Source organism: Cupressus sempervirens, chromosome 11, assembly GCF_028749045.1.
Source record: "Cupressus sempervirens isolate cs-2001-9-10 chromosome 11, ASM2874904v1, whole genome shotgun sequence".
NCBI lineage: Eukaryota > Viridiplantae > Streptophyta > Pinopsida > Cupressales > Cupressaceae > Cupressus > Cupressus sempervirens.
In genome coordinates this window covers 363,320,346-363,338,196 of record NC_143128.1, presented here as the reverse complement: position 1 = coordinate 363,338,196, position 17,851 = coordinate 363,320,346, and the positions used below count along the sequence as shown (strand labels likewise).

At 34.4% G+C, this 17,851-nt stretch overlaps 1 protein-coding gene across 1 annotated transcript; it reads right to left on the bottom strand.

Moving 5' to 3' along the window:
* Nucleotides 1–303: 303 nt before the first annotated feature.
* EIF4A-III (eukaryotic initiation factor 4A-III) lies at nt 304–16,974 on the bottom strand. The gene is made up of 8 exons (XM_089811069.1): nt 16,573–16,974; nt 4,241–4,481; nt 4,050–4,130; nt 1,593–1,700; nt 1,366–1,485; nt 1,095–1,262; nt 928–1,014; nt 304–763 (listed from the first exon to the last, which is right to left on the bottom strand). Exons 1-8 carry the CDS (start codon nt 16,899–16,901, stop codon nt 650–652), a joined length of 1,248 nt encoding a protein of 415 aa, XP_089667195.1. The 5' UTR covers nt 16,902–16,974; the 3' UTR covers nt 304–649.
* Between the last annotated feature and the right edge of the window lie 877 nt (nt 16,975–17,851).

The window sequence follows — 17,851 nt, the reverse complement described above, 5'->3', positions numbered from 1 at the left end:
ATTCCTCAATCTAGAAGCAAGTTGATCATGTTCAATTATAGTTGCTTGACTTGATCATCTATTGATGATGAAATGTATTTTTTAGGGAACGCCCTACATGCTTGATGGTGCACTTTTTCACAAGCTGGAATTTGAATATTTTGATATAAACATATTTAAGTTGGTGAAATATTGTACCAGCTCACAGGAAACAACCAAGGATATCACATACACTGCATATGGTTATTTAAACTAGAAACAAAATGATGATGTGAATGCCCAAACACAAGCTGCAAGGAATAAGAGGAATATTACACATACATGTACATAAATAAAATATACTCAAATAGAGCCTAATTAATGTCAAATTTGTTCTGTCGAATGAAATGATACAAACTCATTATACACCTCTGAGCATTGAACAGTACACAGCAACCCATGCAATCAGCTACAAAATACAGAGCGCCATTCAGGCTAAGTGTGAAAGGCATGATTTTTGTCCCAAACTGAACTCCAATTTTAGAACTCTTAAGGCAAATTAATTTGCTCGCACATGCCTGTCTAACTAATTCAAGCAAACATGCTCCATTGCTGCTAATTTTAGAAAAATTCAATGCGCTATCCAAATAAAAAACTCAGCAATCCTTCTGAAGTTACAAATACAGTGTGATCAGATTAGATCTGCCACATTCATGGGCATTTCATCTATTTGTGTACTATAATACTGCTCAATGTCTCTCAGAATTCTTATATCATCGTTTCGAACAAAATTTATAGCAACACCCTGCATATTTATCACCAGAAATATTCACATCAGATAAATAAGTCGGTTTTCATATGAAACAAGGGACCAGTTGAGAAATAGCTAATCCTGAAAGGATGCTATGAAATAAATTAATGCAACACAAATTCAAGAAAACAATTATAATTACTTCTTATATGCCATACCTTTCGACCAAAACGACCTGAGCGACCAATCCTATGAATGTAAAGCTCACGATTGTTGGGAAGGTCATAGTTTATCACCAATGAGACCTGAAAATCATGGAAGATGAGATGCAAGTTAATTATAAATTAAACGAAGAGAGAATAAAGGACCAAGGACAAGCACTTGCCTGCTGAACATCAAGACCACGAGCCCAAACATCTGTGGTAATCAAAACCCGTGTTGTACCAGCACGAAATTCGGCCATAATTGCATCACGTTCCTTTTGTGGCATATCTCCATGCATCGCTGATACAGTGAAATTATTGGTCCGCATCTTTTCTGTTAGCCAGTCAACCTATAGATGCAAATACCAGGTTTTAATTGTACATTTATAATGTGAGCTGTTAAACTAACATAAAGCATACAGCATAACAATTCAACTATTTTACACGTGTTACCTTTCTTTTCGTATTGCAAAATATAACAGCTTGAGTGATTGTAAGTGTATCGTAAAGATCACATAGGGTGTCAAATTTCCACTCTTCCCTTTCAACAGCAACAAAAAATTGTTTGATGCCCTAAAATTTAAAAAAAAATCATGAGTATTCTTAATTGAGAAATCAAGCAAGACAAACCATATAAAGCATGTTCAATGCAACAACAATAATATCAGTCTTGCTCATACCTCAAGTGTCAATTCATCACGTTTGACAAGAATGCGTACAGGGTCAGTCATGAATTTGTTTGTCATCTCCAAAATCTCATGTGGTAAAGTTGCAGATATTAGCACAACCTGTCAGATACAATAACAATTTTGTTGATGCTCAAAAACAACATATACCATTGCCAGAGACACATTCATGTAAATTCAAATCATGCTATGGTGGCACCTTTGTATATTCGCATATGACGGAATGTAGCAAAAACAATGGGAGAAGACAAATTGAAATAATCACCATTGCACTCACACATAATGTACAAAAAAGATAAACTGAAGTGATACCAAAGTTTTGTTTTGAAATCAGCTGGATGCAACAGGTCCTCTATCAAATAGTTTAAAAAAATCAAAATGCTCATCAAAATAAATTAAAGCTAAAACACCCGTACATTATGTACAAACAAAGACTTTAACAACTTATATGTCAAATTTTCAATTTGAGAAAGGTCAAAACAATAGGTCCACTGTCAAACAGTTTGAGAGAATTGAAAAAGTGAGATAAAATAGACATAATTAAATCACATTTTTTGGGGTTGAATTTTTGAATTGACCAATTTTATTCATAAATCCTCAAAAGATTTCACCTCTTAAGTTCTATAGTGACACAGTATATATGTCAGTGTAAATTTTAACTAGGCTGAAGGTTAATATTATGTGTTAAGTAATCAGGTAGTAAGTCAGTGCACCTTTAATGCATTAGTAGGTGCTTATAGTGAGGTGGCACACTGACTTTCCATCCACTGCATTGTATATTGCTCTCATCCTAAATTCATACATGACAGACTGCTCATTAACATTAGCTAGACAAGAAAGTGTTAAGGAGTGCTAGTTTTTTGATATATCCTTTACTCATGCACGGTTCAATGTATATAATATGTCTCTACTAGTTTTTCTAGTTCTTTGAGAAAACTAACAAGTTTAAATTCCATGAGTTTTTTTTGCAACCCAAGCAAAAACTATCATTGCAGGAACTAGATGTTGAGAGATGTCAATGCATCATTGAGAGATCTTGATGCATCATTTAATATTGGGGTCAATTAATTTCATGAATTCAGGATTCTAAACATAGACAATGGCACATAAGAATCAAAGCTAAATTTATTATAATAAATTCAGAAAATTAAGATTTGCAAAAGCATACATTTTGATAAGCATATATATCAAAAGAATCAACTATATCTATGCAAAAGAATCAACTATATCTATGCCTATTAGCTCAAGAGTAAACGTAGAATATTTCTTTTGCCTAACTTGACTCTTGGTGTGCTTACAGTATCTTACATAAATTCAACCACTATGTGAACAATTTATTTTACATTAAGCAAATACAGTAGGATCAGAATCTTAAGTGAATATCAATGTAGAAAAGCATGAGCAAGATGCAAAAAGGTGAAGTTCAAGAGGGTTTGTTTGATATAGGGAAAAGTCTAGGCTAACAATCATATCTTGAAAGCAGCCACGCCTTTTTATTTGACCCACAAAATTATAATGCAGAATATAGAAGAGCTTGTGAAGGCAACCATGTCGTTACTAGTACAGGTTCCAGAGCACTCTTCCAACAACCCACCAAGCTTCCAATGCAATCACTAACATCATGCATCAGCTCAAACCTTTTACAAAAATTCATCACTTCCTACTTGAAATACCAATACCACATTATTTGACCCACAAAATTATAATGTCAAATATAGAAGAACTTGCGAAGGCAACCATGTCATTACTAGTACAGGTTCAAGGGCACTCTTCCAACAACCCACCAAGCTTCCAGTGCAATCACTACCCATCATGCATCAGCTCAAACCTTTTACCAAATTCATCAATTCCTATTTGAAATACAAAATTATCAACATGAATACACTTTTTCCTACACATAAAAGGGATACTTTTCCTATACATAAAGGGAATGAAAATTAAACAACAAATTAATTAACAATTGCAATGGATATAAATCTTACATTTCAAGTTACAACAGAAGCCAAAGTAGCAAGACTGCTCATATATCAATGCTAACTTAGATCTCTATATTGATCAACATTCTGTCATAGCAAATTAAAGAGACCCAGAGAATGAATTTGACAGATAAACATTCATTCCCATTCTTAGAATTCTATTTTTTCAATAGAAAAATTCAATTCTACAATAAAGACCAAAAGAGAAACAACTTTGCATATCACATCCATATGCAACAAAATGTTAGTTTTTGTCACTAGACCATAACCCTGGCATACTAAAAAAATATTTTTCACAAAACCTAAGACTAATGAAAATGTAGACACCGCCTTTATAAATTAACATAAAAGAAACAAAACAAAAACCTTAGGGTAAAGATAAATGATAGCAAATGCACATCGTCTAAAGAACTGTTGTTTTTTGTAAACTTTCAGACCAAGAATCAAAAACTATCATTGGACCAAAAAAACATGCCTGGAGCTCTGGGGGAAGATATCGATAAACATCATATATCTGGTCCTTGAATCCTCTGCTAAGCATCTCATCAGATTCATCCTGTTGGAAATTGAAATCAGAAATAAATAAACATATCAAGTCACCAAAAATACTTGCAATTAGTTCTCAAAATTTCAATCCTAAGCTATGATCAAGATATGCATACTTACAAGGACAAGCAGTTTGATAGCTCTAGTCCTTAAAGTCCTCCTTTTAATCATATCACATACTCTTCCAGGGGTTCCTGATACCACGTGAACACCATATTCCAGTTTTCTAATATCTTCCCCTATACTCTTGCCACCAATACATGCATGAGCTTGAACATTTATAAAATCTCCTATAGCAAGAATCACTTTCTCTGTTTGGGCTGCAAGTTCTCTGGTGGGTGAGACAATCAATGCTTGAACCCTACACATGACATAAAGACTGCATAAGACTCAATTGAAGTAAATGCAAGTGTCAAATTAACTTCTTACAATGCAAGTAAATGTAAGTGTCAACTAACTTCTTACAATGCAACTAAATTTAAGTGTCAAATTAACTTCTTAGGACCAACTTAGCAATCTTTTAAAGTGCTGCAGAACCTAATAATAACTTCTGAAGAGCAAATTAAAAGTTTAACTATATCATAAGTCAAGCACGGAAGTCAAGTTGATCCAAGTTAGAATAAGGTGTCTGCAGAAAACACTGACTCGTTATTCTCATGAAGACCAAAATTATTAATAAATGTCCCCAAGTGAACAACCTTAGGAAATAGATGATTTTTCTGCACAAGCAAAGCTCGAATATCAAACAATACCAAATGTAGGTGCCAAACCCTATTGAAAATTAATGCTGATCAGCAAGTTGTTAAAATTGAAAACCCTTATCAATAAAAGGCATACTGTGAACCGCAAATCCAACCCTCCTCAGCTATAATATGAATTATGCAACCCTCAAAGACAGGAAAGTAATCAAATTACTGATATATGATACTGAAAATGTATGAAACCCTTGTGAATTGCTCCAACACGAATTATAAATTAACTAAGAAAACAGAACTGAACCATTTAGAGACTGTTATGATGCTGAAACCCCAATACATTCTTTATAATTCATTCATACATAGCAATCTCGCTACTCTAAAGAATGACAACTCAAGATTTTTGGAAACCATTCACTTTCAATGGTTACAAACCCTACTTCATTACTTGTAAAAGCCTCAAATCAATTATAAAGGAACTTGTCTGATTCCAGATTATGAATATATAATAAATACACTCACAATAATAATAACTTAACAGCCTATTATCCAAAACAACTGCAGGCTGGAAATGATGTTTTAGCTGGTGTAAACCCTAGTAAATGATGGTGCATGGGTAAAAGAGGCTGTATGGAGACCTTATCAAAAGTGGCAGCAGCTGGATAGCCTACAACATGTAGAAAACAGATCTGAAAACCCTTCCTCAACAGGAGCAATTGACCAAAAACAACCCTCATTCAGTAACACATGATAAATTGTCCTCAACCCCTTTTCAAATTAGTAGCGAACAGCTGTATAGCTGCCCTGGGAGTAAAATTGAAGCCTAGAAATCACAAAAACATGACTCACACTAACAGCAGAATAATCAAAAACCTAGACAGAACATCAAATATGGCCAGAACAATGATCAAACGTTGGGTTTGAACCTTGTGACTTGACTGGAAACATCAAATAACAGATAAAAATTAAAAAATCAACATCTAACATGATACATTTATGCTACTGTAGCAGCACTATAGCAAATTGAAAATTACTTCAAAACCTGAAATTATCACCAACAATTCAGCACAATTGTGATTCCCAAGCGGAACCACATCAAATGGATATAATAACTTTCATCCTCAAATCTAAATATGGTAACAAGAGTTTTTGTCCTTGAATACTTCAAACTCTGAGTTGAAAGCAATAGTGAAATGACAAAATTGGACTCTTTAGTGTGAGCCCTGACTTCTTTTTATATGCAATTTACTTTAGGCCCTCTGTTTTATTTTATTTTTATTTATTTTCAAAGTTATATGGATACAGATACAACCATTTTTAAACCCCCAATTAGGATATGGCAGGATAGGACATTCATAAAAAACACACATTTTTTAACACAATTTTCAAGGTTATTAAAGGAGATTTTCATTACTTCAAAAGCAATATAGACACATAATTATTAAATAAATAGTCTATGTTACCAGATTCTATGCTGGTGGCCCAGGGTCAAGTCTGCTCCGGCCAAAATTCTGGTCTGGATGCAACCCAGCCCAAACATGGACAAGGTCTTGCGAATTCACCAATTGTTCCCATTGAAGGATGTGGGGTAAATTTACGAGAGTTTGCACCGAACTTGGGTGTGATTGGAAGAAGCCAGGCAAACTTTGACCAGTTTTAATGATTTTTTGACTTTTCCAAATTTCTTTTTTGATCTATTTAAGCCAATTCAGTCCTCCAACCCTAAAATAGTCCACTAAAAAGGACTAACGGGTAAAACATGTCTCATTTGTAAATTTGTGAACGAAAAAGAAAACTTCAAACCTCCATTGCCATACTTTTTTGTTTGCTTGTCATTGCTCAAGTAGTGTTTAAGGGCGATTGCACAATCCAAGCTGGTTTGTGAGCTATTTCTGTGTGGTTGCAAGTGTTGAGAACTCCTCAAATACAATGAGTAAGATATTAACAAAATAGGTAGAATTATGTGGATGGCAGAGAAACCACTTGTGTAAGTTGGCAGTAATTGCACACCTGTCAAATTATGTAGGAAGCAGTTGGGTGATTGCCAGTACTTAATAGGGTGGTTTAAATATCTCGATTGCCTTATGTAGCAGTTTTATTTTTGCAAATTCTGTATATCATTAGTTTATTCCCTTAAACTTTTAACAATAAGGTAAATGTGGGAGACACCAACAGACTTAATGCTGGGTTGGTTGCATATGTTTGAGTCAAAATCATACTGCTACAATCTAAAGTATCTTCAAGAGGTGGTAATGTAGAGTGCAAGTTAAAGAGCTTGTATAGATATAAGTGTTTGGGCATATGCTGTCTATGGAAAGAACATGCATGAAGAACCAGTTGTTGGAAATATAAGAGGAGTAACTAAAAGGGAAGGGGTGAATCAGTTACCACAAAAATAAATCCCAGATCCCTTAGATGTCAATGCAAATCAAAACCAAACTCTACTGAAACTGAAAATACTGTTGTAACTCAATTAGCACTGAAACACTCGGAGAACACTAAGAATTATTATAACTCAATACGCACTGAAATATTACTTCTTTAGATGTTTAATGTGACTAACCACAATTAACTTAACTGCAGAACAGAAAGCAAATAACATGAACACATATGACACCAAGATTTAACGTGGAAACCCAATTTGAGAAAAACCACCAATTGCAACTAGTTATTGTTCTTCACTCTTCTGAAGTGAGCCCTATTATGTGCCAACCCTGTTAAAAGTTACAATACACACTGTTAGGAGTGACCCTGTTAAAAGATTTAATCACCCTACTAGGAGTGGCCTTGTTAGAGATCTTTAGACACTTCAATCTAGAAAAGCCACCCTGCTAGAGGATCTAGCAAATAGTTGTTAAGCTAACTCTGTTAAGAGATTTGATACACTGCTACAATTATTAGAGAGTAACAATGATACGACCCGATTGCTGAAGCAACTATATTGCTAATTTTAGATCTTTGTTCTGGCTTGAATACTTGATCCTCCTTGATCAAATAAAACCTTGCAGCTCGGTCAACTCGGGATACTCTGCTATCCTTTCAATTCGCTTCCTTGGTTTATCTTTTCAATCCCATGCTTCTCTCTTTCAATCTCACAACTTGACCTTATACTCATATCTTTTGCATAGTCAAGTCGGCTTGAATACACTTCCAAATATTCAATATTCATCCCTTAAGTCGGCTAGACTTAAATAAATACATCAAACTAAATATGTTGATTCAAGAAAATCCTTCGTTAGCCAACCCAGCTCAGTCAACACTAACTCAGAAAAGACTTTCCTCAGACTTCCTTTGTTAACCACGTGAATTTGGTTAACACTGCATCCTAAACTAAATTCCTTTCGTAACCGAGTGAGCTTGGTTAACATTGGTTACATACCAACTTCTCTTCGGTGCCCGAGTGAACTCAGTGGACATTGTCTTCCTACAAACTTTCTTTAGTGCCCGAGTGAAGCTCGGCAAATACTGTCTCTGAACTTGGTTTACTCTAGAATGCTTGACAAACACTGGAAATTGTCTTCATCGCCCGAGTGAGCTAGGTAGACACTGACTGGTAAAGACTTGACATTTTGTGTAACATCAAAGACAATATACAATTGAACAATTATTTTCAACAATGTTGTCCATGGAAAGAACATGCATGAAGAACCTCGATACAACTGTATAACTACAATTGCTCGAAAAGATAGAGACATGAAGCGGAATTCTCTAACTCTTTGAATGAAGGTCTTCTCCATATTTAAATTTCCCTAATAATTTTGTGTTCTCCAATGTGCTTCTTACACTAGTTATGTTCAACCTTATTACTAAGGATCAACAATCAATTCAATCAAACAATGCTCATAGAGAATAGGATTTGTTTTGGTAAGTTGAGTAATACAATATCTATGCTAATTAAGGATTCTCTTAGTATCCAAGCAAGATTTTTCCATTCTTTGTTGTGATTTTGTTTGCTTTGTGTAGCGTCATAATTTTACAAACTCATTTCCATTTCTAGAGCAATCAATGTGGAAGATGGATCCTAGTCTCTTTCCAACATAACGTGTCTCCTACAAGTGGAATAGGGAAATCAAAAGCATGGTACTTGAGGAAGAAAAGAATGTCATTAGATGGTGAAGAGAGATCCAACAAGTTGGGGGAAGCAAGCATTTCTCACTCCATGGAGAACTTTGAGAGGTTAAAGAAAATCAACAGGCTCTTGTGCAAAAACTAGAGAATTCTATGCAAATCCAAAAACAACTGAGGAGTTACAGACTCAGGCATGTGAGGAGGAGCAACAATTCTAGCCAAGCTCAAGCTCCATTCAAAGCAAAGGCCAACATATAAATTTAACACTCTGAATGTGAAGTAAATGCCAAACAAAAACATTCATTCAGATTTCAGTTCAGTTCACTCAGCCCTATAGATAGTAGAGCTGATTGAAACACTTATAGTTTCCCTTACTCCACGCAGCCAACTGCTTTTGCAAGGTTGAAGAGCATCCAAATGTTCATTCCTTGGGCATATGATGAAAGTTACCAGAAAATTATAAAAGGAATGATTTTAAACATTGGTTATGATACAATTGTATCCTATTTGTTATTAAGAGAAGGTTATATTGATTAACAAACATTTCAGGCCAAAGTCAACAAAAAGGCACAGTCTCAAATCACAGATCTCCGCAAAAAGATGACTATATGGGCAAAGATATGCTTGATCGTGACATATTGAACAGTACCTAGGGTAAGATGATGTATTGGCTAAGCCAAAAGAAAAAGATGCATGTGTGCTAGAGCCCATTAACTTGAGATAGACAATAAGGAACTGCATTCACCGTCAAAAACAGCAAGATGGTCCTAAGAGTCAATGAATGGGAAGAAATGGAAAGGTAAGATCAAACCAACTAATACTTTTGGTTACAAATAATATATATGATGGTGTGTGTTGAGATGTTGAAGCTCATATAGGTAAGACTTGTTGCAGTTGCATCCAGATTTGCATCCATTCAAAAGAAAAATAAAAGAAAGATGACAAAGAATTTGGTTCAAAGGAAAAAGAGTGGATGATACTCTAAAAGGATGAAAGAATTGCTTATATAGTTATATTCCATTCACAGAGAGGTCTGCCTGATTAACGGTAGGGCTGATGATAGTCTTCTCCTTTTACTCCCAAATAAATTTGATTCAATCACTAGCAGAAAAACTTGGGTTGCAAATATAAAATTATTATAATCATTATCATCTGGTTTCAGCAAAACAAGTAGCAGAAAAAGAAGTAATCAAGCAAGGCCAAGTAAGTTTGGGATGAACAAACATTTTATTTCTAGACAGATAAACAACAAAATGAGATCTTAAAATCTGAACTTCTCATAGTATTCTAATCGACAAAATAATAGGCAAATAGATTTGTACCAGCAACTTATGACTACCAATCTCATTAGTAGAACTAGAAATATGCTAAATTGGATCTGTATATGCCAATACTAGTTCCTTCTAGACCATGGCAAAGCATATCCATGGATTTAATAATATTTGTTCAGATCAAAGGTACAGTGTGATTATTGCGTTATTGCTGTACACTGGTTTAGAAACATGTGCATCCTCATTTCTTGCAAGAAAAATCTTTAAGGGGCAATGATGCATCTGGATTATTCTTTTACTTAAATGTCAAACTCGGTATGATTTGCAAAGTTCTAGTATGTTGGATAGCAATCGCCATATTTTTGGGGAGCTTTTGGACTGCACTGGAGTAGGAGTCGGATACTAACTAGCTCTATAGCTTTTTGAAACTTGTTTATATTGCATCCATACAGCTCTTAAGGGGTTAAAACTCAGAATCACAGTTTGGGATCTATAGAACATTCTTACAATACACAAAGCCATTCTTCTACTAATAAATCTTCTTTTAAAGCATGCTTTGGTTACCTACCACCAAAATAGGGAAAGGCACACAGTGTAGGTGTTCCACAGGGACAAAGGTGCGCCGAGGGTGATCCCAATGCCTTGACTGGGAAATTAAGGGTAGTTGACTCCTTAAAATGAAGAATTCAGTCACCAATTCATGTAGGCAACATTTGCAATAATTTCCATTTTGTACAGGCTGTGGCTGCACGAATGTTGCTAAGTAGCCGTTTCATTTTGATAGCTGAGTAATGCAGCAGTTACAATTTTTATACCTCAATTGGTATATTTTTCAAATGTGCTAAGACCAAGTTTGTAAGCTTGGATAGGTGTTTGGACATGCTGTTTACTTAAAGAATGTGTATGCAGGTTTGATAAAGGTACTAATCATGTATAACAATGGCAAGTAATTTATTAATTTTTCATTTAGGCAAGTATGCTATTTTCTGATAACAGAAACCTGAACAATGTAACCTGCAATGTTTATTCATAATCCTTAATGGGGAATCTAAGGGCTGTCTATGGGCAATCAAGTCAGCAAACACGTCCTATGATTTCAGTGATATAAGAATGTTAAAATATAAAAAAGATCATAAAGACAACAAGGGTTGCAACATGAAATAAAAGATGCCATTCTGACAAAACAATAATCAAAACCAACTACCAAATAAATGGATGATACATGACTTCAGGAAGCAAATTGTCCAAGAGATCATGAATTAACTCTCAATTACTGCCAAGAAAGAGACGAGTTAACTTCTTTAAATGTGAATTTGAACTCCTTCAAATATGAGTGCTGGAAGACCCTGTCTTACATTTTAATGAAACACATTGAAATTATGTTATGTCCTTATATCCTCCAAAAGACTTCACTGCTCAAACTATAACAGGGGCCCAAGGCCCCAAAATGAGGACCAACTTTTAAATTTTAATTTATTTAAGTTTAAAATTTTATTTATTTATAATTATTCATCTATTATTTATATTAATATTAAATAATGTATACTACCATTTATAAACACTATTAAAATAAGGCGCATTAGGAACAGAAAAAGGGACATACTGCTGACATTACAATTTCAGAATAAACGGGCAAAAAGAACAGCAGCACCATGAAGTATACAAGAAAGCACTTTCAAAGAAAAGACCATACAATAAATTTGTTAAGCAAAGTCTAGCCCTCCAAAGGATCTCAAAACAAGAACTACACAGTCAAATTTGACAAAACATGGATTCTAAGAAATTGACCATAATGAACCAAAACAGATTATACTAGCACATGTAGAATTGACCCATATTAAAAAAAAAAAAAAAGATATCTCAAAATTTCCAATATATTACACTCTGAAGTTGACTAAACCTTCGGCAATTGTAGCATCCTTAGATACCGATACTTGCAGGAAATGTCTGGAGCTGGAAGCGGATACATACGGAATCATGGATACTGACGGAAGCCCTGTGGGTGCCACCCAGATGCCACTCACATACACCCGGATGCAGGCAGATGCCTGTTTCAGGCATCCAGGTGCCTGTGAGTGGCATCCTGGTGGCACCCACAGGGCACCTGGGAGCTTCTGTCAGCATCCACACAGAAAAAGTCAAAAAAATTGCAAATTTCACTTCAAAACAATTTAAGACATGTGCTTATTTGCACATTTTATTATAATTTTTTGTGCCAGACCCTAAAAACGGCCCTAATAGAGGCCTTTCAACCATTCAATCTCCATTTTGTTTGCAGCTGGGTTTACTGTTCTCATTTTGTTTGCATCTAGCACATGTGGAACCTTTCTTGGTTCAAATGATATCAACCTTGCAGCAGATGGAGATGAGGATCCAGATTTTTTTGAAAATCCTTATGATTCTGATTAGTGAACTATGACATTGAATCATGAACTCTGTTTTTGATTTTGTAGTTTGGACATGGAGTCTAGAACATGAATATTTGTACCTATGAAGTTTTTATTTGAAATCTAAACTATTTAATTGACATTAGAAATATCTTGAATCTTGATCAATGCTGAAGTATCATATGTATTATGATACTATCAAATGATGTATGTTTGTATATTTATAAATTTCTAACTCTTAAGTTCTTGTATTTATAAGTTTCTTAAATTCTTTGCATATATATATATATATATATATGTTCACGTTTCCAAATGCATCTGTACCCAAAAAATTTATTAAAAAAATCCTGCATCCTGTATCCACTTCCACTTCCGCATTCAAATCAGTAACTTAGGTGGCATCCAACTAGCAGCAATCAGACAAAGCAGTGCCAGGGCCATTCAGCAGCAAACTAGTTGAAGCTTGAGTGGCATTGAGGTGCTGGACGAGCTGCCTTGAGTGACGTGTCAAGCAAAGCAAAAGCAACAAAAGGATCTATTTCTGGGTGGTGTTTAGAACCTGCATAAGAAATTTAAACAAAGACTGTCACTCATTTCATACAATCAGTCCCAAGTGGACATAGGGCCTCATACGCCATACATGAAACGGATTGTATCCCATTGAGACAAGGTAAATGGATACCCAGCCGGTATCCATAAAGCACTTATTAAAAGGCCTTTACAATAAAAGTTTTTATTGAAAATTTCACAAAAATCAAAAAAGCACAAATACTATTTGATGCACAGACCTGTCCCTGCAACTGCAATGGCAACTGTGCAACCTCGGGCAACATGCCCAAAACAAACAAAAAAAAGTCTTTTGTTGAACTTGAAACTGATCCAATTTGAAGAATTTTACAATTAATTCATTTCTTTTGTTACATTTCAAACAGAATTGAAACAAAAAGGCAAGACTTCATGTCTCACCAAACTTGTCTGTCATGGTCGTTTCTAATCTGACACAAAAAATCACCAAAATGGAACTTTCAAAGCGAAGTCCCAGATCTCTTACTTACTTCTTAGGAAATGCAAACAAACTCCTAAAAAAGAATGCTATGCTACTAGGTAATATTCAATGAGAATCCAATCAATGAGCACAGATCCGTTGATCTAAATAAGAGAAAACTCTTATAATATGAAATAAGGGTTGAAAAATTGCAATATACAATAAAACATACTATTTCAGTAAAGAGGCAACATAAACAAAATCAACCACAAAGTAAATGCATGAATTACATAGAAAAGGGTCCCTTGAATATACGTCATAACTCTTAAGGAAGTGACATGTATAAGAATGAACATGGTCTAACTAAGGCAACATGGCCTTGGCCTTGACTAAACAAAGGTAGCACTTAATGAGGCATATGCGGCACATAATTACCTCAAAATTTTCAAATCAAGGTGTACATATATCATTATTCACTACCCACTTGAAGACAAAAAAACAATCCTATCATTATTCCAAGTGAACTTATCAAATGGGTGTAGTACAAGACTTTGTATAAAGTACCACTTTATTTGAAATGTGACTATTACACAAAATACCACCTCATTCAAAGGGACTATCCCTATTTTACTCATCCAGGTTCAGTTTGTATCAGTCCCAGATTCAAAGACAATCCATCAAAAAACTTGTGGCAGTGCATAGGAAACATTCCAGGTTCATCGAGCATGAATCCAAGAAAATTTTCATTACCTAGCAAACCCCTTTCAGATGTATTTATAATTTTTCAAATCTCTTATTTAAAAAAGAAAACACTAATCACTAGTTGGAGAGATGTGCACGATTAGGGTATATCATAGCCAAATAAGACTTGGAGGTCATGATTTCTGTGAAATAATTCCACTTCTACAGCAGATCAAACTCTTCTTCAAGAGCTCCTAGTCATAATCGGCAACACCTTACCACCTTCAAACAACACATTCACAGGAAATTCTATTATCATTGGTTATTAGAAGATCTTTACTACACCTAATTTTATTCAAATATCTTTAACTGCATTATAATATTATATATTCGGTTTAATTATATAATAGCATTGTATAAGGCTTTTAAATATTATTAATTTATTATACATTAAATATGTTACAGAATGTGTTATTAATATATTTAATATTTTCAGTTGAAAATATGTACCTGTTTCTTATTTTTATGTGTTTTTGTACAGGCTAGCTAACTCCACAAGCAAAACCAGTGAATCAAAACCCAAACAAGTACAAAGACTGGTAGCTTAGTTATCCTAATACTCTTCAAATTGATGTAGAACAGATACTGTGGATATCTATTAGAATATTTGACACCTAGCCACCTTAAGTTTCGCAGTTGTTATTTATTACAAAGCTACAAATGGCTACCAATGAAGCCTATAATAGCAAACAAAAATTAATGTAGCTATCAATATTTAGCAAAGTGCTGCAATACAAAAATGAATGTAGCTATCAATATTTAGCAAAGTGCTGCAATACAAAAATGAATGTAGCTATCAATATTTAGCAAAGTACTGCAATACAACTCTAATTGAATTGAAAGAAAAATGGGAATACATGGTCACTACTTTTATATACTAGCCATGTAAAACTTTACACCATTATGCAACTTGGCACTATACAACATGTGCTCGTTCACCTTGTAAAGCATATTCAACTTATTAAATTGGCCATTCAACTGTAAGGAAAACCAAAAAAATTAATATCTAAGCGCATCATACTAATTATTGTGTCAGACATTGGACAAAAACTTGCACAGATATTCCATGCCAGAAATGTTATCAAGGTCTTCGCCCATTCAAACTAAATTTGATCGGTTTATGTGTACTTGAGAGTAGAGCCTGGGAATGAATGATGTTAATGCCAGCAACAATTCAACAGGAGGGATAATCTTTAAGGTTCCTTACATTCACCTGTATAACAACTGTGGGTAGATTGCCAATTTTGAGTTTTCTACCGAGCTTAATCTCAAAAAATATGAGTGCAAACTTTAACCAATGCATAAGGTAAATGGCAAAAAAAATCTCCTTTAAACTTCTACAAGGGAAATTACAATCACCAAATTGGGCGATGACCTAACAAACTAAAATTAGCCAGTCAAAGCATTAAAACTAAGATGGAATGTCTTGGATTATGAGAGACCTAACATGGTTACAAAAAAACTGGCCGCATAATCAAAAAATAAGAAATTGTTTTATAGAAACTTTATCTAATTCTCAATTGAGCATCATGAACTAGAATAGGTGTCCAATTAATACCCTTAAATTAGGCAGGCGAATGTCACAATCGTTGGTAACAAGCCATAAAAAGAACTTAATAGCGGTACTAAACACCAACTAGCTGGGTCGTTGTAAATAATGAACTTGATTAAGGGTGAAAAAAAACCTAGGGAAACCAATGGGATGCACGCAGCTCCATCCAAGAAAACTTCCACGCCAATATCTGGTATTAGTGAAAATGCCTTCTCACTCAATACAATTTAACGTCTCGTGAAAGTACATTCTTTTTTGAAAGTGTGTCCCTAACAAATATTTATGTTAGAAGGTGATAATAAACCACTGCTAGTGTGCACGAATTGAAATAATTTAACTTTGTACTAGACATATTTATGTTAGAAGGTGATAATAAACCACTGCTAGGGTGCACAAATTGAGATAATTTAACTTTCTACTAGACCTAAAGGACTGAAGGATATCTACTCAGCCAATTTTACGTCAAACTAGTAAGTCAACAGGTTTCGGTTGCATAGCAAGATACTAAGTAAACAGGTTTCGAGAAAAGAGAAACATCCCCCCCACATAAGTTACGATTTTCCTCTGGGAAATTCATTTCTCCCATATTTTAATTTTTTTTTTAAATGGCTATCGCGCCCACTTTATAAGTGGTTTATACCTATATCTTGTCGAATTCACTGAAAACCTAAAAACCCCAACTTAATTTGCTTCTTATTCTTTAGAGGGAGAACAAAATGCAGAAATAGAATGAAAGAATAGTGAAAAACTTACTCGCGAATGGAGGTATCAATCATCTGACAGACTGTGAGGGCGATCATGGAGGTCTTGCCCGTACCAGACTGAGCTTGAGCAATAACATCACGGCCGCTGATGATGGGCATGACGGCTCTCTGCTGAATGGCAGAGGGTTTTTCAAAGCCGTATTGATATATCCCACGAAGAAGATCGTCGCGGATGCCCATCTGATCGAAGCTGGTGATTGCCTCTACACCAGCGCTCGTCTCGAAGATTAGCTTCTCATCGTCATCAGCATTGCGCCCTGGGTTTCGGTTTCTCCCGAAGCCTCCACCTGTTCCTGGCCCTGCTCCTGTACCTGCCATTGATTTTTCTCTTCTGCACTGAATTTTTCAACTATCAGATTTTCCCTCTTCTTCTTAGCCCTCTTTGGAAGGTATTTCTGGCTTCCGTAAGTCGAGATAAATATGCGTATGGATTGAGACCCTGTTGAACTCGGGAAAAAAAATGGGCTCGTCACTCTCTAACGCTAGGTATCGTTCTTTGTACCCCGTCAAATATAATTCTCTTAATGGGGAAGTTAGTGTTGTTAAATATGCATGTAGAGAAGTCTTTAGTTTCATCTTAAATTAGATTTGTTTTATTGTGGGTATATTTATTCATTAATATAAACTTTATTTTAAAATTATTATTCTATTTTGAGATTTTTTGTTGGAAAGTATTGGAATCATTCAATTCAATTGAGCAATCAATCAACTCATAAAATTTAAAAATTAGAAGAAACTTCAAATGTTTATATCGTTTTCTAATTTTTCATTATTTTCTAAATCACATTTTTCATTCATTCTATTGGACCATACTATTTTTGGTAAGGAGAAAATTTAATTTTCTCCAATAAAAATACAAATATTTTCTAACAAGTCTATCATGTATTAATGAATGCATTAATTACAACTTTATCTTTTCCACATTTGTGACAAGTGGATTAATTTTTAAATTTTATATTAATGTTTTTTTTGTCATTTGTAAGAAAATAAAAATATTTTCTAACAAGTGTATCATGCATTAATAAATGCATTAATTAGAGTTTTACTTTTTCCACATTTGATTAACTTTTTAAAAAATAATCATTTTTATCTTACACTTCACAAATGAATGTCTAATCAATATTAACAAGAATTTTTTGTGAGCTTGAGTCTCTCCCTTTTGGGATATCATCTTGGAATGTTTATGTGGAAGTTTAGTGTTCCAAAAAAAATCAAAATGACTTCATGCTTTTCTTTTTCTTCTTTTCTTCTACCTCTTACATTTATGA